Below are 26,485 nucleotides of genomic sequence, written 5' to 3' on the forward strand. Positions count from 1 at the left end.
CTGCCATTGCCACGGTGGTGGGTATGCTACAGGAGCCATTAAACTGTGTTCTAGTGAGACTCCAGTTTCCTCAGCTAGACTCTTCAGGTGAATTGAGAAGGGCTGCCTCATCGAAGGCCTGTTTCCAAACAAAATTGAGCTCGACAAATCATTAATAGTAGAGTATGAGGGGTGCTTCTTGTCTGCTTTCACCTTAAGGAAATAAACAAAGGACATGTAAGTTCTCTGCAGATGAAGCGACCTACTCAACTCAACATAAAGGCTTTCTACGGGGCTGGTGCGAAAAGCACCCGTAGAAAGGCGGATGCCCAAATGGTGCACGGGGTCCAGCATCTTCAAAGCACTTTGAGTCGCAGACTGATAAACAACGGCCCCATAATCTAAGCGGGTGCGAATGAGGCTTCTATATAGGTTCACGAGACATTGCCTGTCACTACCCCACCTAGTACGTGACAACACTTTTAAAACATTCATGGCTTTTAAACATTTTGTTTTTAGATACTTGATGTGCGGTACGAAGGTCAACTTGTTGTCCAAGATTAATCCTAAGAATTTATGCTCCGTATTAACAGACAGACGTTGACCGTTCAGTTCAATGTCAGGTTCTGAGTGCATGCCTCTCTTTCTGGAGAACAAGACACACGTGCTTTTTTGTGGGTTCAGTCGGAATTCGTTTTCCTCTGCCCATTTGGAGACCTTGTTTAAACCTAACTGAACCTGCCGCTCACACATTGCCAGATTGCAAGACCTAAAGCCAAGCTGGACGTCATCGACATATGTACAATAAAACATATTGCGAGGAACGGACAAGCGCAAGGAATTCATTTTTATGAGAAAAAGTGTGCAGCTAAGTACACCACCTTGTGGCACGCCTGTTTCCTGGACAAATGTTTGGGAAAGAACCGTGCCCACTCAGACACGGAATGTCCGGTTTGACAGGTAACTTTTGATTATGTGAAACATTCTTCCGCACACGCCAAGGTGGAACAGGTCTCTTAGAATTCCAAAACGCCATGTTGTATCATAAGCCTTTTCGATATCGAGGAACACAGAGAGAAAATATTGTTTATGGACGAAGGCGTCTCTGATCTGTGCCTCGATACGAACAAGGTGGTCTGTCGTGGATATACTCTCTCGAAACCCGCACTGAATGGGTCGAGCAAATTGTTTGTTTCAAGAAAGTGTACAAGTCAGCAGTCTATCATTTTTTCGAAGACTTTGCACAAGCAGCTTGTAAGTGCAATAGGCCTATAATTCGAAACTAAAGAAGGGTCCTTGCCCTCTTTCAAAATGGGAATAACAATAGCCTCTTTCCAGGAGGTAGGAATAGTGCCAGAAGACCAAATAGCATTGTACAAACAAAGTAAGGTTTTTCGGGTTTCGTTTGGTAGGTTTTTTAACATTTCATACATCACACGGTCAGAACCTGGGGCAGAAGTACTGCAGGAGTTTAGAGATGTTCGGAGCTCAGCTAGACTGAAAGCTTGGTTATATGCCTCATATCTAGTGGATTTGTGTTCGAGTTTCTGCTTTTCTATTCTTGTTCTGTATTTTTGGAAAGTGTCAGTATAGTGGGACGAGCTGGATACCTGTTCGAAGTGTGCACCGAGGAAGTTTGCCTGATCTTCCAAGGTATCACCCTGAGTGTTTACGAGTGGAAGTGTGTGTACTTGTTTTCCTGCTATCCTACCGACCATGTTCCAGACTTTAGCTTCCTGTGTGTATGAATTAACCCCTGATAAAAACTTCTGCCAGCTTTTTCTTCTGGCCTGCCGACGCGTTCTCCTGCCTTGAGACTTTATTTTCTTGAAGGTTTGAAGATTTTCGGCTGTCGGTGAGTTCCGAAGCAGCCTCCAAGCTCTGTTTTGCTGTTTGCGCACGTTTCGGCATTCAGAGTTCCACCATGGCACATGTCGTTTTCCAGGGTGCCCATTTGTTTGTGGGATGCATTTTGTTGCAGCATCAATCAAAAACGCTGTGAAGTAGTTCACAGCAACATCAATGTTCAAAGTACAGATGTCATTCCAACATAGACAAGCGATAGTATAAAACTCTTCCCAGTCGGCTTTGTTTATGAGCCACCTGGGAACACGTGGTGGACACTCAGTTACTGTCGTTGTGCTCAAAACTACGGGGAAGTGGTCACTTCCGTACAGATTACTGACGACCTTCCACTGGAGTAGAGGCACAATAGATGGAGATGCTATGCTCAGGTCTATGGAGGAGTAGGTGTTATTGGCGAGGTTATAATAGGTTGGTTCTTTTCGATTTAGGAGACACGCTCTTGACGAGATAAGGAACTGTTCGTTCAGTCGACCTCGCGCGTCATACCGAGAGTCACCCCATAGCCTGCTATGCGCATTAAAGTCTCCAAGGAGAACATAAGGCTCCGGAAGTTCATCAATTAGAGAGTGTAAATCGCGTTTTTGCAGCTGATAGCTAGGAGGAATGTAAATAGTGCAGATTGTGATCAGTTTATCAAAAAGAACCGCTCGAACAGCCACTGCCTCAAGGGATGTTTGGAGTTGTAAGTGTGTGCATGCTATTCCTTGATTCACTATGATGGCAACACCTCCGGATGATGTCATAGCATCAACACGGTCTTTTGGGAAAATAACGTATTTACGAAGAAAATTTGTGTGTTTTAAATTAAGGTGTGTTTCGTGTACGCACAGCACTTTTGGTGAGTGTTCATGTAAGAGTTCTTGGATGTCGTCAAGGTTTCTGAGAAGGCCCCTGACGTTTCATTGTATAATTTGAGTGTTCATGATGAATGTGAAATAGTGCTGTGTGTACGAAAAGCGAGTGGCTGTTTAGACAGGGAGTTTGAGTTCACTTAACAGGGCCATCACCAGGCCCTGTTATCTGCTTTTTTGTTTTCTTGACGCGCTCCAGGGAGCCACGCCGCTCTTTCGGCACCAAGGGTGCCGACGTATCCATTGCCTCCTCGGAGGCACTGGATGCCCGCACGTGCGGGCTGTTAATTCGAATTTCGGGCCTCGCCTGGTGAGGTGAGGCCTTGAGACCGGAGGACTCTGGAGTCTCCGGTCTCTGTTTGGGAGTAGGCGGTGTAGCCTGGGCTACAGCCGCCCTGGTGGCAGGTGCCACAACCACCGGCTCGGTATGCGCGGGCCGGAGGAGTGGCGAGGGCTGGTGCGGCGGTGCCCCCTGACGCACCGCATCAGCGTATGTAGGTCCATAGAATGAAGCGACTCTTCGCCGTGCTTCCTTAAATGTAATGTTCTCCTTCACCTTCAACGTAATTATTTCTTTTTCTTTTTTCCAGTATGCGCAGGAGCGTGAATATGCGGCATGGTTTCCTTTGCAGTTTACACAGTGTGGCGGTTGTTTGCAGTTCTCAGAGACGTGGCCAAGGACTCCACATTGTGCACAAGTCTGGCGACCACGACAGGTTTTATAGCTATGGCCATGCCTCTGGCATTGGAAGCAACGACGAGGGTTTGGTATGTACGGCCTGATAGATGTCTTTGTGTACCCTGTTTGAATAGATTCCGGTAGTTCACTGGATGCAAATGTGAGTATTAAGTGTTTCGTCGGTGTTTCCTTATTATCTCTTCTAATGATGATTCTCTGTACATTAGTGACATTTTGGCTCTTCCACCCCTCCAAAAGTTCAGTCTCAGTCAAGTCAAGTAAGTCCATGTCAGATACCACTTCGCGAGTTGTGTTCATTGATCTATGTGGTGTTATGGTTATTGGTATGCCACCGAAATCTGAAAGACGGTCTAGCTTTTCAAATTGTTCTTTGTCACGGATTTCGAGGAGAAGGTCTCCGCTAGCCATTTTGGTTACCTTGTATCCTGTGCCAAGAGTTTCGGTAAGACATCTAGAAACCAGGAAAGGAGAGACGGTTCTGGCTTGCTTTTCAGTTTTTTCACAGTGGATAACATGATAGTGAGGATATGTTTCTTTGGGCTGGTTAAAAAAGTTTATATCATCAGTGCGTACCCGCTTTAAGCCGGTACGATCAGACAGTAAGGGGAATGCTCTGTGCATGCCTGTCTTATTTTTGTTCAGCAGCGTTGGCGCCCACCCACCACAGAGCCCAACGAGGGGACGCTACAAGTTTGCGGATGCTGAAACCTGCAGACGCCAGCCATACAACGCCACTATAACCCAATGCGCCTAGACCAAGGTAGGCTATTTGCACAGGGTTAACCCTAGCCGCCAGGAAGTTTGGAAGTAAACTGAAGAGAGTAGAAGACAGGACAGATAAATAGTAAGAGATAAAGACGAAGATGTAGGGAGAGAGAGATAGGAAAAGGCGACTGCCGATTTCCCCTGGGTGGGTCAGCCCAGGGGTGCCGTCTACGTGAAGCCGGGGCCAAAGGGGTGTGTTGCCTCTGCCGGGGGGCCTTAAAGGTCCAATCACCCAGCGTCAGCTCAACCCCCAGGATCCCCTTTTCCCCGGACACGGCAAAGCCACGCACGGCTAGGCGTGGGAGGGAGTCAAAACTCCCCCGTTAGCTCGGGTCCGTGGTGTCGCTACACACCAAACGCTTACTTGCGCAAGCGCCCCTGCGGGGAGATGAGGGCAAGAGACTACACCAATATCTTCATTCTCCTCCCTCTAAGTCACTCCATCGCTTTGATATAAGCAGAGAAAACAAGATGTTATGTTGGATTGCACACAAGGGTACAAGAGCCGATGTCACAGCCTCAGCAATGCGTTTTTTTGGGGAGGGAAAAAGCTTATTTAGTGAACTTCAGAGAGCATTATGGCAGCGCCCAGGGAGCCATCATTGAAAAAGTCTATAGTCGAATACAACTTGGGAATAAATGTAAGCTTTGCCTACAGCTATCACTGTCCCACCCACAGAGAATTGGCATTAATTTCCCACCTAACTACTGCTACTTATTTATGTGACATCAAGCACATCTTGCTTATTTCAATTAGCTAACTTCCCCATCCAAACACACATTTATTTCAGTCAAAAACACCGATTTTCTGGCAGATTTCAGCACAGGTCAAGACTTCGGTGCTGTGCCAAATGAACCATTTTAAGAAAAGAAAAAAACTTTACTTTTGTTACATGCATAGTATCTGCATTAGCAGCGAAAAAGTACTTATAGTTAGAATGCAATCTGTCAAGCACAATGCTGGTAGAGATGAATTACAGGTGGGCCACAGTACTGGGGGCGGAGCGTCTTGTTTCGTTGTCTTGTTCAAGTGGTCGACTGAACACTGGCCTTTTGTTAACGAGAATTAACTGTGTTTAATAAGCATTGGGGTACAGGAATAGGTGTGGCTACATGGAGGTAGGAATGCAGAGTGAGAGTGTTCAGAGGCAGGGGATCCTACTGCGAACCGGAAGGCCAGGCACAACTTGATATTTCAGCTCTGAATGCAGAGAGAAGAAGGAGATGAACATAAACACTGGAGGAAGCGGAGAATCCTGAAGCAGCGTGCGACTTGACACTGCAGGCGACGGTTGTGCCACCTCTGGATGCTTCTTGTAACACGTCTACTTATTCTTGGGCTGTAATATTTTGCGTCAACTGTAGCGCTACGGTGCCCACAGGCTGTGGCAATCCCGGCTGCTCACCTGTTCTCGTACTGTTTGATGCGCACACACATGATGAGCCAGGTGTACATGACCAGCCAGCGAATGCCACAAACAAGCAGCGTCCACCAGTGGAAAACCGACGAGAAGAGGGCAAGGGCGGTCAGCCGTGGCGTGAGCACCATCAGGTGCGAACAGTAGCAGACCACTGTGGCGAGCCACGAGACGTTGAGAGAGTCCTCACGTGAGAAACGTAGAGTCCGCACGTAGGCCACCAGCGACCAAGCTGCTGACCCGACACCAAATCCTATCGATCCTACCTGCGCCAGCACTGCGAGGCAGAGGAAGTAGTTGGCAGTGCGTACTCACTGATGGACGGGCTTGCTTTTTTGTAAGACATAACCGCACAATACAGATAATGAAGTTTCAGCTGCTGCCATGTACTTGCGTATATGTAATTTAAAAAATCACACTCCACAAAATTGTGCTACACTAGCTCATTTAAAGGTAATTTACCAAATAATGCATAAGACGCTATTTATAGATATAGCTCCCGATGTCTGTCTATATCTGAAACTGTGCAGACACATAATGAACATTGCCAAGCAATGCAAAACTATTAATTTTGGAAACATTTAGATGCGCACACAATAGATGAAAAAACGAAAGGTGTAAGGACAAATGGGCACAATATTACATTTTATCGGTTTAGTATCAAATCTTCTAGATTTTTATTCGTCGGCTCACAACTATAGGGTGAAACAGCTTGATAAAAGAAATATACGGTATTTTCTTTGTGCGCAGAACGTCTCAGAGAGCAAGAGAGATAGTACGGTGTGTACACTTACCACCACTTTATTGCTCAGATGGCAGGAATATATATACAATCAAGAGGGTGAGGAAATGACACACAGAGAAAGGGAAAAATGATGGCGCATAATGGCAATTTTCTTATCTGGTCAGCACATGCAAACTGTGATATGCAAGTTTATCTGTATCGCCTTGCCTAGGGGCCTTTTGCTGTGACAAGCATTCCATGTATCATCATGATCAGCCTGACTACGCCCACTGCAGGGCAAAGGCCTTCCTTATGGTCCACCAATTAACCCGGTCTTGTGCTTTCTGTTGCACACAGTCCCTATCTTGTTCTAGCGACTGGTTCACCCTGTATTATTACAACTGAAACCATCACAAATTTTTGTTATGAGGTGCCAGCATTCAGGGACACTGCTGGTGTATGCGTGCCCTTTCTCAGAGCTTTCATGGAGAAGTAGGTGATGTGACTCCAAGCCCACTTAGCCCTACCATGGTGCAGTGGGTGATGCGGCTAGCATTTTAACATGTCAATATAGTTCAGGGGTTATGGATAATACTGAACTCCATGAGGCTATAGATAATTAGTAATTTTATTACTAGGCACATCACACATGAGTACAGTGGTGACATTTTTGGCGAAATTTTAAGAAAGATTGCAACTTTTGGTGACTTTCTGCTCGTCGTTTGGCGAATTTCACTTGAAAGTCAGTGACAACTCTGAAAATCAGCACATGTTTTCTGGGAGTTAAGCAGAAGATGAAGAAAAGGACGAAGACAGCATGCCTGCTCATGATGACGATAATTTCTGTTCACAATTGATGGGGCTTCTCTGAGCATAACCATATCTGCTGTCAACAAGCAAAGAAACAGGCACGAATGATTGTGGTTTGCAGTAGTACAAGAGAACACTCACCCACTGACGGTTCCTGCTCTTGTGCGGTGATAAGCACGTAGGACTGCAGCAACACCTGGGGCACCGATTCGAGGGCAGACTCGACCACCCGCAGCAAGGATGCATCATTGCCCTCCCACAGCATGAGCAGGTGGTAGGCGCAACGATCCGCTTTATTACGCGACCTGTCCTGGCTCTTGAAGCCAAAGATCAATGCACTCAAGTACCTGCCAAATGATGAGGAAATTGGACGAATTTATACATGACACATTTACTGTACCACTATGCATATATGGTAGCCATCTGTGTGCTACGTGAAAAGGCTCACAGCGTGCAAGTAGTTGCACCCACTAAACTGCATGCATCAGCAGTTTACATGCATTCCCATTGAAATAATCTCTAAGGATCTACTGTTTGCAGACTCTCTTCTCTGCCCAGCTACACAGTAAAGGTGTACCACATCACTGCACTATGAAGAAAAAAATATATATATCAGCCCATGAAGAGCGCAATGTCCCTGATAAAGAACACTCCATGCTTCCTTTCCCAGCGCTTATGGTTTGGAAAATCTTATTGGTAAGTATCACCAGTATGCACTCTAGTCAGTATGGAGGTTCTGCAAACAGTGCCATAGCAAAGTGGGCCAACACTGACGACAACGTAATATAAAGCTGTCGGACCTGCAGTGACTATAGAACATGAGAAGCTTTACAAGTTTCAAGAAAGGAAGTGTAGATTTAAGGGCTAATTTTCTTTGTTAGACACAATTTCAATGAGATTTAGCAGACAAACGTGACAAAAAAGTATAGGGAATGTTATTACAAGTAATTTTAATGTAATTGTAAAGAAAAAAAGTGGACGAAAAGATAACTAGCCATGAGCAGGGACCGAGGCCACGACATTCTAATAACGCATCCAGTGCTCTACCAATTGAGCTACCGAGGCGGCTATCCCCCGTCCACTTTATAGGATATATATATGCATTAAACACGGGAGCGCCAGTCAGCGCCACTAGTAGCCATGGCGGCTAGTGTGAGACACTATGTATCTGCAGGTTTCAATGACACAGCAAGTTTGGTAAGTTGCTATCGGTTCATACTGGTGCATAATAATGCACAACAACACAACCAGCATTGAAAGAGAAGAAACAACACACACTACAACTGCTGACTAGTCGCCGAACGATTTATTGCACCTTACATGTAAATATAAGCAACACAAAAGTTGTACACTGACATGGAATGACATAATTGAGATGTTGGCAAGCACAAAGTAGGGGTTCCTCGATTAAAACCAATTATAACAGTATTTCAAATGTAAGTGAACAGCCAGTACAAGGAATAATATTTTACTGTTCATTTCACCGCCTTTAGTAGTGGAGACTAAACCATTTCACAAAAGCCTTTAAAGCAAGCAGTATGAAAACTATTTGGAAAGTCACACTTGACATTTTATGCTCATGGATTGAAGGAAGAAAGAAATGTAAGCGTTGTGAATAATAGGTCAGCAAGCCAGAGCAATGTTATCTTTATTTTTATTTATTCTGCTTTTCCATAAGGCATTACAGCAGGGGAGTACAGTCCATATAATCAAACACATAAAAAACATTCATAAATCATGGAAAAAATCATCACTTGAATCAATACAGACTATTTTTGGTGGCAGAGTGTTCCATTCTCTTATAGTGCGGACAAAAAAACAGTAGCGAAAAGCGTCACCCCCAAAAGGAATCTCGCGTATTTTTAAGTGATGATCATGTCTTTGAGAAACATAGTTGGGTGGTTGAATATACAATTGCCCAACGATCCCTGTTCTCGAATAATAAATGCTATGAAAGAATTTTAATCTGAGGTTTTGACGACGGTTTTCAAGGAGATCCCAATTTAATGTTTTTCTGCTCTCTGTCACACAAAGCATCTTGTCGTAATTTCCAAGGACAAATCAAATCGCTCTATTCACTTTTTCAAGTTTATCTGTAAGTTCCTTAGTATATGAGTCCCAGCAGACGCACGCATACTCCAGTATACTGCGGGCGTGTGTAAAATAGAGCTGCTTTCTATTTTTTTGTGGTAAACTACTGATGTTATGTTTCAGAAAACTTAATGTTCCTACCCCCTTGTTGTTAACGTTAGTGACAAATTTATTCCATCTCAAATCAGCAGTAAAAAATACACCTACATATTTATATTCCATGACATGTTGAAGATTAGGGTTATTGATCGTGTAATGATTTCTGCAGTGCAAGAGTTCCTGGTAAAGGTGACGTGGATGCTTTTTTTCACATTCAACGGCATTTTCCATTTATCACACCATGTGGCAATTAAATCTAAATCGTTTTGCAGTGCTTGTTTGTCAAGGTCGCTATTGATGGCCCTATATATTATACAGTCATCTGCAAACATTCTAAATGATGATGTGATACCAAAAGTGATGTCATTTATGAATAACAAAAATAAAAGCAGACCTAAGACTTATACCTGTCGTACACCAGAGGTTGCAGCAACATATGTAGAGGAACAACGGTTCAGAGCCACAGACATCTATCTGCTTTGAGCGAAGATACTCATCTATCCAAGCAATAACCCTATCATCCAATTTATAATATCGAAGTTTAGCGATCAAGAGACTATGCATAACGACATCATAAGCTTTTCTGAAATCCAGAAATATACAGTCAACACTTTGCTGCTTGTCGACAGCTGAGGCAAGGTCATGAGTAAATTCTACTGATTGCGTCATACAAGAAAAGCCCTGCTGGAACCCATGCTGACTAGGATGAAGAAGGTTATTGGCAACAAGGTGAGACATGATGCTGCTATAAATCACATGTTCCATAACTTTGAATACAATACTAGTTAACGACACTGGCCAATAATTCTCAACTCTGTCCCTCTGTCCACTTTTATGAATTGGTACTACGTGGGCCAACTTCCAGTCCCCAGGAACAATGCCGTCATTTAAGGAATTTTGAAATAAACGACAAAAATATAAACACAGAGTGCCCGAACAGTCAATAAGAAACACTGCCGGGATATCATCCGGACCACTCGCTTTCGTGTGTTTCAAGCCTTTTAATAATCTCTCGACTCCCGTCGCACTAAACGCAACCTCAGACATTTTGTCGATTTGGACAGAAGTATCAACAGTTGTAACTGCACTAGCATCTGAAAAATCAGACTGAAATACAGATGAAAAGTAATTAACAAAAATTTTGACCTTACTCGGATCATCATTAATAATTCTGTCGGACCAGCAGTGCAATGTTGGAACAGAAGTGTCCTCCTTACCGTTTCTTTTAACGTATTTCCGAAATTCCTTCTGATCGTCTACCAGCCTCTGGCCTAAGTTAGTGAAGTATGTTTGTTTGGCTGATCCAGCGAGCTTTCTAAAACTATGTTTTAACTCTGCTAACTGTATGTAGTGACTATCCGATTTCTGATTCTTGCTAAGCCGATAGATTCTTCTGATTTTTTTTAATAAAGAACTGAGTTGCCTGTTAAACCACGGTTTATCTTTTTAACTTTTGGGAGAGAACTTTTAAATGGGAACAAATTAAGCACCCAGATCAAAAAAGCTTCTCTTTAAGTACTCCCCATAACTCTTCCCCGTTTAATTCATCTGCCAATGTGTGTCAAAAGTGGGAAAGTAAGATTCAAGAGCTAGATTTAGTGCAGCGTAGCTAGCCCTGTCATATGCATACACTGTTCTAGGGGCTTTTTTCGATACACACACATTTCGAAATGTAGCGTCCGCTACAATAACCTTATGATCATTTATGCCTGGCAAAGCACATATCTCTGAAATAATATTCGGCGCATCACAAAGTAACAAATCAAGCACGTGGCACAATATGGCGCTAATAGCCAAGCAATCTGGCGCTGACATGCTAGCCTTAAGTGGCTAGCAGGCAACACAAGGAGCAATGCGCCCTAGGCATTGAATTATTATTTTTATAAAGACGCAAGCAGCCCGAAAGTTGGGCAACACTGATACACATGTGAGCCAGGAAATAACAAGCTGCTTGCTATGCGAGCATCTGCATTCCGGCAAACTCTTTTGTTTCATGATTAGCTGCGTATGCCAATCAAACCATTTTAGTTTCTCTCCAGTTTGGCATTGAAAATGAACGATTCTTGGCGAATGCAAATTTGGTAAATCATCACGGCTTTGCTCCGTGCAGTACACGACGTTAATACTGCTACACACCGGCAGTTGCGTGAATTTTTTGCATCTATGTTGTAGCTTTTGCATTCATATATCTTGATTGTGCAAACTTTAGCTTACCTTGTCAAATCGCGCTTGTCTTTTCTGACTTGTCATCATTACACGATATGCTATTCTGTGAAGTTTTCATACTTTCAGTAAGCCTTCAGGTTTACAGAATGCTATTATTTTTTTTTATCTTGCAGTTGAAGACATTCTGTATGGTGAAGCTTGAAGCCCTTCTGTATTATGACGTTGTTTATGCTGTACTAAATGGTTCAATTCCAATTTTGCTATTTTTATTGCTTGATGCTATTTCTGCCCCGCCGCGGTGGTCTAGTGGCTAAGGTACTCGGCTGCTGACCCGCAGGTCGCGGGTTCAAATCCCGGCTGCGGCGGCTGCATTTCCGATGGAGGCGGAAATGTCGAGGCCCGTGTGCTCAGATTTGGGTGCACGTTAAAGAACCCCAGGTGGTCAAAATTTCCGGAGCCCTCCACTACGGCGTCTCTCATAATCATATGGTGGTTTTGGGACGTTAAACCGCACAAATCAATCAATCAATTGATGCTATTTCTTGATGCTGTATGCTATTTTTATTGCTTGATGTCATCCTAATTGCAAATCTTACAGTATTACTCGTGTGAGTTTAAGTATGATATTATATGTCCATTTGTACTGTTAAACGTCATATGCTGCCAATGTAAGGGTCTTCAGGGACCAAGTCAAGCTGCCTAGAGCAGCTTTTAGCCCAGAAGACTATCCAGAATTTTTTCGGTGAAATAAACTTTGATATTTTATGGCAAAACAGGGGTCGCCAGCAGTAGATGGGGTTTATAACTGGCAACTTCAAGGGCTTATTTTGTCCTTAAATATTTGTACGGTGCCCTTTTCTTACATGACAGACTTTCACTTCTATTTTACACAGGTATGTATGCCTGCAAGTTGGGCGTGTTGGTAAATGTTCATGATGAAACAAGCGCTAAAAATTACACACACTCAGAGAGGACTCAGACAAGCGATTACTATCAACTGAAAATTTTATTTCAAAGCAAACACTAATAAATACATAGCACGCATGTACGTCATTCCCAATTTCCCCCTGTCATCATCAACAATGCGATATACCAAAATAATCACTCCCATAATCGATGGAACACAACTGGAAACAAACACGTGTCAAGAACTGAGAAAAGAAAACATAAAAAAAAACAGAAAAGAAAAATGCACTGGGTTATGTTACATCCAAAAAAGCAAATTCCACATCTGTTAGTAAAACAGACAATTGACTGACGCAACTGTCACCTCCTTTCCTAATTCTATACGCTTCCATTGTTTCCATCGGCGTCCGCTTCTTGTGCCTCTCAACTATTCGTGTGTCTGAAAATTTCGGTTCGCAGGTGCACTCCTTGCACTGCATCGCTAAGTGTGAGTAAGGGGCCCCCTTTAGTGAACTCTCATGTTCACGGGTGATGTTCACAGGGACGGGGACATGTTCACGGGGACACCTCTGTGTCCTCTCTGAGTGTGTGTAATTTCTGGTGCTTGTTTTTATCATGAACAGGTATGCATCGACGTCATCTACGAGAAGCGCTAGCGGTGCGGGATCGCCAGTTTGGAAGTTTATGCATTCGTCACGCACACAAATAGCTTAATCTTGCTGTAAGCACTGTCCGTGAGATCCGTACAGTGACTTGGGTGATTAAAGGCCTCCAGAACAACTCTTACACGCCAATGCAGGGACAGAATAGACGATGCGTACGAGTGGACCCCACAAATGGCATGGCAATGATGGTGCCACCTGGTGGATCAAAGCTCACAGCCTACTCTTCATAATAGACCTCTCACTTCTATTTTACACAGAAAATCACATAATTTTGCATTGCAGGAGGACCATGTCCTGGCCCCTTTAAAGCACTCGTGCAGCAGACAATAAATAGATTTTAATCTAGCATGCCTTGCTCTCACTGCCAGTATGTGAAGTCCTGAAGACAATAAATGTTCTGTGGGCGTATCAATATGTTTGTATTTGTAATGAATATACTGTATTGCTTCTCTTTAAACATTGCCAGTTCAGTTGTGTTGGTCGTTGTGGAGTAATACTAAACCAAATTAGCATATTTTATTACTGGCCGCACAAAGGTTTTCTAACATTCTATTTGGAGATAACTGAGAGCAGACCCCAGACACCGTTTACAAGAAGTACAACTTATGAGTTGCTGCTGATAATGTGTTTGTTCTATTTTATAGTTTGTCTTACATACTTGCGTTGATGAACTTTAGCTAGTGAAGAATCATCAATGAAATAAGTGAATTCTGATGCAATCTTTTTCAGCCATTATCATCACTAACACCGGCTTGTTGGTGATGACAGTCACTTGCCATGGCTAGCACCAGGTGCTCAGAACATTCGGTTAACTCTTTAGAGTGAGGTGATCTTCATAACGTTCTACCTTTTTATATGTAATGCAATCATCTGCTTGAAAGTTTGTTACATTGAGTGTGAATAATGATGATGCAATTAAGGATAGCAGGGGCACTAAAGCTAAGCCTTGAGGGACTCCAGATGTGACAGGAATGATATTGCATTATGGTTTATCGTAAAAGCCAAACTTTGGAATAAAAAAATTTCAAATCTAAACTGTAATAATGCTTCCATTGTTAACAATTGCCTCTAATTTTGCATTTACCTCACTGTGACACGCAACTGAACACTTCGCTTAAGTTCATAAGTATATGCTTCGCTTTCAATCAATTGTGCAAGGTCATGTTTATCTACGGCTAATGTGTTACCTACTAATATCCCACGTTGAAACTCATGCTGATTAGAAGTTAGTACGTAATTCACTGAAAATAGATGTTCTAGAATCTTGCATAACAGTTACTATATTGTATTGTATGCATTAATCCTGATATGTTAACTCTTTACAGTTGTCATTTACACCGATGAGATATTTGGCTCCGAATAGAGCTCCAAACCGTAGGCCGTCAAGGCTTTCACTCACTTCAAAATATATATTCAGGTGTTTAAAAGTTGTGTTCTAAGATCTTGCATCATGTAACAGTTATTGTATTGTGTAATATTTCGTTATACGAATATCACTTGCACTGATCGTCCACAAAACAACGAGTAGATATTACATCGCGAGACTTGCGAATAGTAAAACATACAGATCGGTGTACGAAGGATGAAGGCATGTGAGTCATGCGTCGTCATAGTACAGTACGTAGTACACATTGCTGCCTCTGTGGTACTGCATACCTGTAGACGACGGCGAGCAGGAAGACGTGAAGCACAACGGTCAGCCTCGTCGACATCCTGAACTCTTCGTGCCCAGGAGGGCACTGCTGGATGAACCACCACCTGAGGCTAAGCAAGGAGATGACACACGAGGGCACGAAAATGAACGCGATTGTCAGGCCGAAGTATAACCGCTGGCCCTGCTGCCAGTGCTTGTGCGCGACCCAGGCGTCGGTGCAGACGTCCGCGATCACGGTCGTCATGGAGAGGACGAGCACAAACTTGTCCCAGGGCGTGAAGGGGAAGGACTTCGGGTCCACCTCGTCTGCGTCGTCCACAGTCCTGAGGCCATGCGTCTCCGACGCTACGTCCGGTGGCGAGTACGTATCGCCGTTCGGCGCGCTCGGCATCGTCGCGGCCAGCATAGCGGCGCACCGGTGACTAGACCCGATCAAGGAATTAAATGTGCGGCATGCGCGCGCGACCGCACGCACGGGTTTGTTTACCTCGCAGTCACCACGATGTGCACGCCGTTGACGGCCACCCAGCGCAAACCTGGAGTAATGCTGCACGCACGACGTCGTGAGCGCAGACCGGAAAAGGCTGCACGCACGACGCGGCATAGTAGCGACATCTAGCGGGTGACGACGGTGACGATGCTACTAGCACATGACTAGCACGTGGCGGCCCGAAACGCCACCGACGCCACGCCGGCCACGCTCACGCGTAGTCAACACAGCTGTGTCAGTAGTGGTTGTGCGCAAACCGCGCAGACCTCCTCGGCGGCGTTTATCACTCATCTTTCACGCGCGTGCCTGCGGTCTCTGTGGCGGTGCGCGTTAAGGAGCAGGCAGCGTGCGAGTTTCGAAGACATGGACGAAGGCGCGAAGTTCGACAGCTTCGTCGAGTTTGACCGAGCATTCAGAGATTTTCAAGTGACTACGAACACTCTTTTTGTCACAAAGGCAAGCAAGACTGTGGACATTGTGAACTCCCGGCTTTCTGCCGGTCTAACTAAGTTCCATGCAAAGTTGAAATTTGCGAACATAACCTATGCTTGCAAGCACGGTGGTGCCGTGAGAAAGACGGGGAGTGGAATTCGTCCGCAGCAAAGGTAAGCGCTTCCACTCTCGCCTTGAATGAAGGTGCCCCATTCGCAGAGCGTGAACTTTGGAGCTGAAAAACTTCTCTCTTCTCCTAGGACTATGAAGAAGGACTGCCCAGCCAAAATTATCGTAGCGGCGCGCCGGGCCAGCCAACAGCTAGAAGTCACGGCTGTCAACCTCGAGTATAACCACGAGGTCAGCCCGGAAACATATAAGGCGTACTCGGAGTGTCGCCAGCTGAACGAGGAGGAGGTGAACTTCGTTAGGCCCCTAATAGAGCTGAATGTCCGTCCTAGCCTCATCGTGGAGAAGCTGAGACAGGAAACTAATAAGAAAAGTTTTTTTTTCTTGCGAGATTAGTCGTTTAATTGACTTCTTTATTTTGTTTATGCAGGGAAAGCAGTAATCGCCAAAGACATACACAATCTGAAGTGTGCGCGGCGAGGCCAGGATGAGGCGACCCAGTTAATGGAGGAGCTGAACTACTGCAAAGCGAAATATGGCGCGAAAGTACTTCCCATCACAGATGAAAACAAGGAATTGCATATCCTGTTCTTCCAGACCCCACACATGCAGCAGGCATTCAAGTGCTTCCCAGAAGTCCTCCTCCTTGATGCAACATACTGCACAAACAAGCTGCGCATGCCTCTTTTCGTAATGGTCGTACAAGATGGGTCCGGCTTGAGTCATGTTGTCGCGTATGCATTTGTGGCGTCTGAACAGCAACATGTAGTTACTAGTCTTTTAGAGATCTTTGTCCAAGAAAACTCTGCAGCAACGAATACAAAAGTTGTGGTCATAGACAAGGATTTCACTGAAGTGAACGCTGTCAATGCAGCCTTCCCAGGTTCCCCAGCAGTGCAACTGTGTGAGTTTCACGTGAAGAAGGCCTTCCAAACAGCTGCTGCACAGCTCGGAAAGTCACCTGATGAACGCAAGCGTTTGTTGGGTAGCTTTAGTGAAATGCTGCATGCTCCCACGCCACAGAAATATGATGACGCAAAAGCTGAATTTGAAAGGTATGCCAGTTCAGAAGCCACCAGCTATTTCGCAAAAAACTGGAGCAACATCACAGAGATGTGGGTACGGTACCATTGTGATCAAGAGTTCACAGGAGGCAACAATACCAACAACCGTGTTGAATCTCACAATGCGAAGATAAAAAATGTTCTCTCGTCATCCTCAAAACTTCATGAAGCTCTTCGTGGCCTCTTAAAGTTGTCTACAAGCTTGTCCCAAGAAGCACATCACAAGACCATACTTCTGAAGACCTGCGACTTCTACAGCTATGAAGGACATGAAGGTGTGCAGGAGCAGTGTCACAAAGTTCTCACACCGTATGCCTGCAAGCTATTGAGCAATGAGCTGGTGAAGCTTCGTGATGAACCTCGAGAGGTTAAAAAGTTGTCGCCACGTACCTATGCCGTGTTTTCTACAACTACTGATGTCTGGCATGATGTTTCCTTCGAAAAACATTCATGCAGCTGTACCACGTATAAAAAGATGAAGCTGCTTTGCCGGCACATGCTCGCAGTTTGTGCTAGATTTGACATCAAACCATGTCTGGAGGAAGCTGTCAGCAGACGATGGTTCAAATCATATCAGCTGGAGTTCCTTGGAACCACTGCAGATAACCATGAACAAGATGACATTGACTCTGAGTCCACGACGGAAAGCTTTGCAGAAATACAAGCTCTGTCAATGCCAGGGCCTTCCTTTCAGAAAATGAACAGAAATCAGCGTTTCAATTATGCAATGCGGACGCTTAAGGCTATCGCAGACAATTTGGCTGACTGCCAGCCAGACGTCTTTGCAGCAAGACTCGGTTTCTTAGAGTCTGTGAACGCAGCCTGGCTAAGGCAAGAAGATGTGGCACTGAGCCATCATGAAAAGGACAAGGTGCAAGCACCAGAAAACTCTACTGCACAAGATGTTTGCTCGGCAGATATGTTGCATGCTGATGAAGAGCAGCAGCTGCTCGACAACAATCAGCCCAGTGGATCTATCGAGCCCTTGATCAGCAGCAGTGAGACTGGAAGCTCTACAAACCAAGAGAGCACCACATCCAGCTTTGTAAGCGAGATAAGACTTCCCCATGTCAAGAGCCGAGGCCGTCCAAATAAGCGGGTGCTGCAGAACAGGTTCAAGCGACCAAGAGAACAAGATGATGGCAGACCTGTGCCATTTAGGCAGCTAACTGAGAAGTCCCAAACAAAATGTAAGGAAGATTGAATTATGCTATTTGATACTTGCGTTTATTCTAATAACTGCACTTGCATAAACTTTTGATTTCTTGCATTATGCTTTTTTTCCTAGTGATATTGTCAGGCCTCATCGATGACAGCCTGTGCCAAAGGGTGGTGGATGGTGCGTACATCCTACTGGAGGATGACCTGGAAGTTTGTCCCGAAGCCCTCCCCAGTGCTCTGCTGGACTGCAGAGTATCCCTGCCAAAACTTAAAAAATACTTCAGTCCTGACGCATGGGCTCTTTTAAGTTCCTCGGGTAAATGATTCTAACATCTTCAATGCCTTTATGCTTTAAACATGTGTAATTATTATTTTTCTTCACAGTTGCTATAAAGAAGGAGAAAGAACTGTGGAGTTGTGGCCTGTGCAAGCAGATCGACGATGGGCAAACTAGCATGGTTTGCTGTGACCAATGCCTAGAGTGGTTTCACTGGTGAGGGCATGCTTTCTGGAAACTTCATTGCTAAGTTTGCAATGGAAAATGTTAAACTGTGTTAAAGAGCAAGTGTTTCTGCCATTTGAATATTTTTTTTCTTCTGGCTAAGGCCCCCTTTCTATAGTTAATGAAAAAACATTGCATTAAAATAATAAAAGAACTATTTCCAACAGTTTCAAGATAAACAGTTGCAAAACTTGTTTTATAATGAATTTCATCATAAAGGGCCACATCTCTTGCTGTCAATTTGCATCAAAATTAGTAATGGTCCTGGACTTCATTAATTTAATTTAGCATAGTAAGTTATCGATAATTTTCACAGTAAATAAATTTTCATTTCAGGCCATGTGCTGGGATCACCCAAGAAGCTGCGAGGAAGTTGTGGTACTGCACTCAGTGCACTTCAAAGAGTTTCACAGCTGCCTCTGATTGAGTTAATATCGCCTGACAAATACCATGTCCCTGGGGCGCTTCTGTTAACTCCAAAGCAATCAAAATCAATAAAATTATTTGCCCCTCTCTGTTTTGTTGAATTTTAGAGGAAGATGCCACAGTATCCTTGGTGGTTTTGACATCTAATATATTCTAGCTTTGTTAATTACTTTGAGAGTCCAAAGTGGTCCGCTTAGCAGAATGATGCAAAAGCGCACAGGCAGTCCTAGCTTGCAAGAAATAAGCCAAAAAGACAAAAAAAAAAGATTTTCTTTTCACGGCGTCTGGTTTCATTACCAAGCGATTTCGACTGCAGACGTTGCCTCGCGGTTAACACTTAAAAACATTTAACGTTTCAGTTGCTTGTCTGCCGAAGAGTCCGTTTGTGTGCGCTGTTGGAAGCAGTTAACCGTGGCTATCAATCGGAGCCTGTTGTCGAAGGGCGTTTCATCTCCACCCTTGTAGCCAGGGCCGGGGGGTCGTTGACACCCCCTGCCCCTGGCTACGCACCTGCTTGAGAGATGATGACTGACACGGCCGCCTGGATCGGGCGCGCGCGGCGGTACACCGCCGCGCGCCCCCGATCCAGGCGGCCGTGTGACTGGGATCTAATTTGTTTTTCGCGCCGCTTGGGGACATATTCACACAGTTAAAGTGCTGTGAGAACTTAGCTCCAGTCGTACATGAAATGCATGGATACGTGCTGAGGTTGGGCGCGGAAAAAAAAAAAAAAAAAAAAGCCGTGGCGCCGCGTCAAGAGAACTTTGCGTGTGCTTTTGTAGCGAGTGCTGAGGTGCAGGCGATGCTAACTGCTTGGTCTAATCGCTCAGTGGTCTGGTGCATGCGCCCGCTTTTCGTTTTAACGCGTTTTCTTTTCTCGATTTTTTTTTCATCGTCAAAGTTGTAAAACTCGTCCAAAGCACAACGTGGCCATAAACGACGTCACTTACTCGGCCTGCCAGAGCGGATAACCGGGCGAGTCCTCGCTGCGAATTTCTATCCTTTCGCGCAGCGCTGTGCGCATCTCGACGGCCAGGACCATACGACAATATTCTGGTACACTCTAAACCGCCATGAGCTAGATGTCGAGAATTTGCCGCGTCCATGACTGTGCCGCACCGCGCTTTGCGGATCTCAAAGGCCACATTAATGCCACGCTGATCACACGGATCACACTAAGTCGCGTCGTCACCTGCTAGATGTCGCTACTAGGCCGCGTCGTGCGTGCAGCCTTTTCCGGTCTGCGCTCACGACGTCGTGCGTGCAGCATTACTCCAGCGCAAAAGCCAGCGATCACCTATCTATGGCCCAGTAAGTGCAAGGCGAGTGCTGTCGGAAGCCAGTTTATGCTCCAGCTCCTTTCCCCCAGAGAACGACGGCGAGCGGGGCACCCCTTTCGACTGCCGCCTGCTCTGGAGTTGCCCCGCTCGCGTGATGGTGAATCGGCAAGGCTTTGTTTGGCCAACGCCTCTAGAAAGATGCCTAAGGAATGGCTCATGCTCCCAGCGGAGTTGGCCTGCCTTCAGTTTTAAACAAGCACCGCGCGGTGGCGCTCGCAACCGACACTCATCATCATCCTCACCAGCCTGACTACGTCCATTGAAGGACAAAGGCCTCTCCCATGTTCCGCCAGTTAACCCGGTCCTGTGCTTGCTGCTGCCAATTTATACCCGGAAACTTAATCTCATCTGCCCATCTAAACTTCTGTCTCCCCCTAACCCGCTTGCCGTCTCTAGGAATCCAGTTAGTTACCCTTAACGACCAGCGGTTATCCTGTCTACGTGCTACATGCCCGGCCCATGTCCATTTCCTCTTCTTTACTACAACTATGATATCCTTAACCCCCGTTTGTCCCCTAATCCACTCTGCTCTCTTCTTGTCTCTGAAGGTTACACCTACCATTTTTCTTTCCATTGCTCGCTGCGTCGTCCTCAATTTAAGCTGAACCCTCTTTCTAAGTCTCCAGGTTTCTGCTCTGTAGGTAAGTACCGGCAAAATACAGCTGTTATATACCTTCCTCCTGAGGGATAGTGGCAACCTACCTGCCATAATTTGAGAGCGCTTGCCAATGTGCTCCACCCCATTCTTATTCTTCTAGTTACTTCAATGTCGTGGTTCGGCTCCGCGGTTATTACCTGCCATAAGTAGACATAGTCTTTTACAACTTGAAGTGCACCATTACCTATCTCGAAGCGCTGCTCTTTTCCGAGGTTGTTGTACATTACCTTCGTTTTCTGCAGATTCATTTTAAGACCCACCTTTCTGCTCTCCTTGTCTAACTCCGTAATCATGAGTTGCAATTCGTCCCCTGAGTTACTCAGCAATGCAGTGTCATCGGCGAAGCGCAGGTTACTAAGGTATTCTCCATTGACTCTTATCCCTAACTGTTCCCATTCTAGGCTTCTGAAAACCTCCTGTAAGCACGCGGTAAATAGCATTGGGGAGATTGTGTCCCCCTGCCTTACACCCTTCTTGATTGGTATTCTGTTGCTTTCTTTATGAAGCACTATGGTAGCAGTTGATCCCCTGTAGATTTCTTCCAGGATGTTTATATATACTTCATCGACGCCCTGATTCCGCAGTGTCTGCATGACGGCTGATATTTCTACTGAATCAAACGCCTTCTCGTAATCTACGAAGTCTATGTATAGTGGTTTGGTTATATTCTGAGCATTTCTCTATTACCTGATTGATAGTATGAATGTGGTCGATTGTTGAGTAGCCTGTTCGAAATCCTGCTTGTTCCTTTGGTTGATTGAATTCTAATGCTTTCTTTACTCTGTTAGCAAATTACCTTTGTAAGTAGCTTGTATACTACAGAGAGCAAGCTAATCGGCCTGTAATTCTTCCAGTTAATGATAATCTCTTGTTAATAATATATCTCTTGTAAACAATTTTCTAGCTCTGCAGACTCATTTTCGATGAGAGCTGCTACGCTTCGCTCATCCACTCTTAAAACTGCGGCTCGAGAGACCTGGCTTTCACTTGTTCTTGGGCCACGCAATTTGTAGTGTTTGTTGTGAAAGCGAGATAATGGGCCCTCTAGGTCGTGACGGGCAACCGGTGTGCGTGGCGGCTGGTATACGTGTTGCTCATCTTGATTTTCTGCTCTTGTATCGAGTGAACAAGCGAGGCCTTGCTGAACCGATGAGTGCGTTAAAGTACGACAAAAAAAAAAACCACAATGCTTCCATTTGAACATCGCACACAGCAACAGATGACAAGCCCCCAACTAACCGTGCTGCAGCACGTGAACTGCTGTAGGTGCCCAGGGGAGTACCCGGGAATCGTGGGAGAAGGCGACAACGATGGAAGTGACATCACATGAACATTTACCCCCGTATTTCCAGAAAACCACCTTGGCTTGAACTTGACTTTCCGTCGCCTTAATCAATGCATTTCAAACGCGTTTCAAACGCGCGATATCTTGGGGCCGTGAAAAGACAAATTCAAGTCATGGAGCGTTTCTGAATATTATGAATACAGAGGCTATGTTCAATGGTTATAGAGTGACCAAGAATGTGTGGTGGGCGCCGTAGAGTTAATTCTATGATGGCCACCAGCAGCTCAAGGCGTTGCTCAAGGAGTCATGCCGCCATAAGTAAAAACCGTCGCTAATACACTGTAGTGTCAAAGTACTGTCGCCAAAGTGTACGTGAAGAGTACGAAAAAAAAGTGAGGGGTAAGGGGGGTTACTGCGCAAATATATATATATATATATATATATATATATATATATATATATATATATATATATATATATATATATATATATATATATATATATATATATATATATTGTCGCAGTGCAACGCGAACAAAAGATGACAGCAGCTTACGGAAGCGAAAAGAGCGTATTCAGGATCAGCTGTACAGCAAGACGCCTGCTTCGTTGTCGTCCCGAAAAACCACCTGACCCACTAGCTGGAATCTACAAAACATTCCTATCATCGTTCTTTTTCATATAAACACGTGTCACTTGCCCCTCCTTATAATAGCACCGCCCCGATGCTGATTCAGACCAACAGTATTTTTTAACGTGCAGTCAGTCACTCACATACGGCTTCATACGCACTACATGAACAAGTTCAGGCTGGTGCTGGCGACGCCTCGGGCAATGGGGACTGTCGGAGATGACCTCGTAGGTGACGTCACATAGCTGGCGCGATACTCGGTATGGCCCGAAATATCGCCTTAGCAGCTTCTCGGACAGTCCACGTTTTCGTACGGGTGTCCAAACCCACACTCTGTCACCGATTTTGTACGTTACAGTTCTATGGCGAGCATTGTAGCGGCCTGCGTCGTAGTCTTGTCGCTGGTGGATCCGTAAGCGGGCGAGCTGCCTAGCTTCTTCCACGCGTTCAGTGAACACGTCAGCGCCTGTGTCGGTAGCGTCCCATTCATGTGGCAACATCGCATCCAGCATAGTCCGTACCTCCCGTCCGTGAACCAAGTTGAATGGAGTCATGCGAGTCGTTTCTTGTTTAGCCGTATTGTATGCGAACGTGACATAGGGTAAAATTTCGTCCCAATTCTTATGTTGGACATCCACGTACATCGACAGCATGTCTTCAATCATCTTGTTGAGGCGCTCCGTTAGTCGATTCGTTGGCGGGTGGTACGCAGTGGTCTTACGGTGAGTCGTTCCACTAAGCATCAGGACGTGGTCTAAAAGAGCTGCCGTTAATGCTGTTCCGCGGTCTGTGATCACGATAGTAGGGGCACCGCGGTGTAGCACAATATTTTCTATGAAAAATCTCGCCACTTCCACTGCGGTGCTCTTTTGGATAGCTTTTGTTTCGGCATACCTGGTTAGGTAGTCTGTTGCGACTATAACTCAGCGATTCCCTGCAGTAGAAGTAGGAAGGGGTCCCAAAATATCCATTCCTATCTAGTTAAACGGTGTACGTGGAACCTGAACTGGTTGCAGCTGACCGGCGGGTCTCTTTGGAGGTGACTTGCGTCGCTGGCAATCGAGGCAAGTGTGAAAGTGGTGCTTGACGGCTGTTGTGAGTCGTGGCCAGTAGTATCCCTGCTATACTCTTGCCAATGTGCGACTGTAGCCTAAATGGCCAGACGTCGGCTTGTTGTGACATGCTTAGAGCACTTCAGTTTGAAGGGGTGCAGGAATAACGAGCAAATAGGGAGCTCCGATGGAAGAAAAGTTTCTTTTGTAGAGGACGCCATTGCGTAAGCAAAACGACGATAATGTCCTTGCAAAGACTCTAGGTGCTATCGAAGAACGTCCGTCCACGTAATTAATCTAATCAAGCAATTCAGGGTCACCTCGTTGTTGTTGGGCAATCGTGGACGCGTCGAGAACACCAAGGAAGGCCATATCTTCGTCGTCAGAAAGAGAAGCTGACTGTACTGGTGATCGAGACAGGCAGTCGGCGTCCGTATGACGCTTCCCAGACTTGTGTATGACCGTCATATCAAACTCTTGTAACTTCAGACTCCACCGCGCTAATCGGCCGGTTGGATCTTTTAAATTAGTCAACCAACAGAGTGAATGATGGTCACTTATAACTTTGAACGGGCGGCCATACAAATACGGGCGAAATTTCATAACTGCCCAGACCAAGGCGAGGCATTCTTCTCATTGAATAATTGGCCTCAGCGCGTGTTAGCGGCCTGCTTGCGTAGGCGATCACTCGTTCCGTGTCTTCTTGCCACTGCACAAGCACAGTTCCGAGGCATACATTGCTTGCGTCAGTGTGAAGCATTGTTGGCGCTTGCTCGTCGAAGTGAGCAAGCACTGGAGATGTTTGAAGACGTTGACGGAGGTCATTAAACGCTGCTTGCTGTTCGTGGTTCCACTCAAAGGTGGCGTCGTCTCTAGTGAGGCGGGTTAACGGTGACGCAATCCGTGCGAAGTCGGCGATGAACCGGCGATAGGCACATAGGCCCAGAAAGCGCCTGACAGCTTTCTTATCGGATGGTACTGGGAACTGTGCCACGGCCGCAAGTTTTTCGGGATCAGGCTGAACGCTGGTGCAGCTGACGACATGACCAAGAAACAGCAGTTCTTCAAAACAAAAGTGGCATTTCTCTGGTTTCAATGTGAGGCCTGCGGAGCGTATGGCTCGTAAAACAACTTCTAGCCTTTTGAGATGCTCGTAAAAAGTTGGGGAAAACACTATGACGTGGTCTAGATAAACTAAACAGGTCTTCCATTTTAACCCTGAAAGTACAGTGTCCATCAGCCTTTGAACAGTAGCGGGCGCTGAGCACAGACCGAAGGGTAGAACTTTAAATTCATATAAACCATCCGGCGTCACAAAAGCGATTTTTTCCCGATCTCTTGGGTCTACCTCGATCTGCCAATATCCGCTTCTGAGGTTCATTGAAGAAAAGTAGCGAGCGTTTCGAAGCCTATCGAGGGAGTCATCAATACGTGGAAGCGGATACACATCTTTCTTAGTCACTTGATTCAGCTTCCTGTAATCCACGCAAAAACGCAGGGTACCGTCCTTTTTCTTAACTAATACTACAGGCGATGTCCACGGGCTCTGTGATGGCTGAATCACATCATCTTCAAGCATTTTAGCGACTTGTTGCTGTATCACTTCCCGTTCCTTTGGAGCCACGCGATAAGGAGGAGGAAGGAGGAATAAATGAGGAAGGACAGGGAGGTTAGCCAGTTCTCAGACCGGCTGGCTACCCTGTACTGGGGAAGGGGGTAAGGGGATAAAGAATGAGAGAAAAGAGACGTTGTAAAAAAGAGAGAGAAGGTCATCAGAAGATCCACGACGCTGTTTACGGTCTGTCTCTAAGACCACTTGCCCGCAGAAAGCGCAACAACGCTCTCAATGCCTTGCGGGCAGAGGACGGTCTCAGCCAGTGTCCTAATAGCCTTTCTTCCGACAATTGGGATTCTGGTGTATAGGCCTTGCTGCGTCGTGGGTGGGCCTTGCTGCGTCGATGCTTTGTTAGCGGCGTTCGACCGACCCGTGATGTCGATGAAAAGCAGTCCTGGAATTCAGCTAGCAGCTCAAGAAGTCTCGTTCGTTTGTCCCTTGACAACGTAGTACCAACGTCAAGATTAGGTACTGATTCTTCTTGAGGTGCTTCGTCTAGGGCCGATAAACTGCCTTGGATTTCTGCAGTAGTGTCAAAGTAAGCGACGGCTGTACCCTTCGGTAGATGTCGGCGCTCAGTACTGAAGTTAGTGAGCAGCAAGTTTGTGCGCCCAGCAGTGACAGTGACTAGATCTCGAGCAACTGAAATACCGTGGCTAAATATCAGCGAGCTTATTTGATCAGCAATATCGTCGCCGTCAAACGGCTCATCCTCTGCCACCGAAACAAGCGTACATGATCGTGGCGGGACGACCACATCGTCATCCGTCAGGCGCAAGGGCCCTGAACAAGACGTATCTCGGCTCTGAACAATCGACTAAAGTAGGGCTGTTGTTGCGAAACGTAATGACACTGTCAGGGACGTTGATGACGGCGCCATGTTCTCTCAAGAAATCCATTCCGATAATCAGGTCTTTACAGCATGAAGCGAGAACGACGAACGTCGCCACGAAAGTAGCGCCACCGATGTCGAGCCTTGCTGTGCACATTCCGACAGGCATCAGTA

General features: G+C 45.6%; 3 protein-coding genes across 5 annotated transcripts in view; 2 read left to right on the forward strand and 1 right to left on the reverse strand.

Moving 5' to 3' along the window:
- LOC119163755 (XK-related protein 6) overlaps nucleotides 1–19,968 on the reverse strand; it is a 43,062-nt gene extending 23,094 nt beyond the window's left edge. Inside the window, exons 1-3 of one of the 3 annotated variants that reach the window (XM_075873499.1) lie at nucleotides 19,849–19,968; nucleotides 7,255–7,460; nucleotides 5,568–5,856 (exon numbers count right to left, since the gene is read on the reverse strand). In XM_075873499.1, the coding sequence (XP_075729614.1) occupies nucleotides 5,568–5,856; nucleotides 7,255–7,460; nucleotides 19,849–19,940 (587 nt within the window). In that variant the 5' untranslated portion in view covers nucleotides 19,941–19,968. Of the gene's footprint in view, nucleotides 1–5,567; nucleotides 5,857–7,254; nucleotides 7,461–14,696; nucleotides 15,310–19,848 lie in introns of those variants that run through there. The other 2 variants (XM_075873498.1, XM_037415822.2) reach the window with 2 other exon arrangements.
- Nucleotides 15,529–16,312, forward strand: LOC142771693 (uncharacterized). Its single transcript, XM_075873502.1, has 3 exons — nucleotides 15,529–15,789; nucleotides 15,877–16,033; nucleotides 16,176–16,312. The coding sequence occupies exons 1-3, from the start codon at nucleotides 15,548–15,550 to the stop codon at nucleotides 16,185–16,187; spliced, it is 411 nt and encodes a 136-aa protein (XP_075729617.1). The 5' UTR covers nucleotides 15,529–15,547; the 3' UTR covers nucleotides 16,188–16,312.
- Nucleotides 16,250–18,985, forward strand: LOC119164995 (zinc finger SWIM domain-containing protein 3-like). Its single transcript, XM_075873497.1, has 4 exons — nucleotides 16,250–17,999; nucleotides 18,098–18,286; nucleotides 18,355–18,463; nucleotides 18,809–18,985. Exons 1-4 carry the CDS (start codon nucleotides 16,250–16,252, stop codon nucleotides 18,897–18,899), a joined length of 2,139 nt encoding a protein of 712 aa, XP_075729612.1. The 3' UTR covers nucleotides 18,900–18,985.
- Nucleotides 19,969–26,485: the final 6,517 nt, after the last annotated feature.

The sequence above is a fragment of the Rhipicephalus microplus genome, chromosome 9 (genome assembly GCF_043290135.1).
Source record: "Rhipicephalus microplus isolate Deutch F79 chromosome 9, USDA_Rmic, whole genome shotgun sequence".
NCBI lineage: Eukaryota > Metazoa > Arthropoda > Arachnida > Ixodida > Ixodidae > Rhipicephalus > Rhipicephalus microplus.

What these genes read in the sequence shown, in the direction of transcription:
- LOC142771693 (XM_075873502.1), top strand. Translation starts at nt 15,548, where the DNA reads ATGGACGAAGGCGCGAAGTTCGACAGCTTCGTCGAGTTTGACCGAGCA. An exon ending in GGAATTCGTCCGCAGCAAAG is followed by an intron (nt 15,790 to 15,876) that starts GTAAGCGCTTCC and finishes CTCTTCTCCTAG; the next exon opens with GACTATGAAGAAGGACTGCC.
- LOC119164995 (XM_075873497.1), top strand. Translation starts at nt 16,250, where the DNA reads ATGGAGGAGCTGAACTACTGCAAAGCGAAATATGGCGCGAAAGTACTT. An exon ending in TGAGAAGTCCCAAACAAAAT is followed by an intron (nt 18,000 to 18,097) that starts GTAAGGAAGATT and finishes TTTTTTTCCTAG; the next exon opens with TGATATTGTCAGGCCTCATC. An exon ending in TGCCTAGAGTGGTTTCACTG is followed by an intron (nt 18,464 to 18,808) that starts GTGAGGGCATGC and finishes TTTTCATTTCAG; the next exon opens with GCCATGTGCTGGGATCACCC.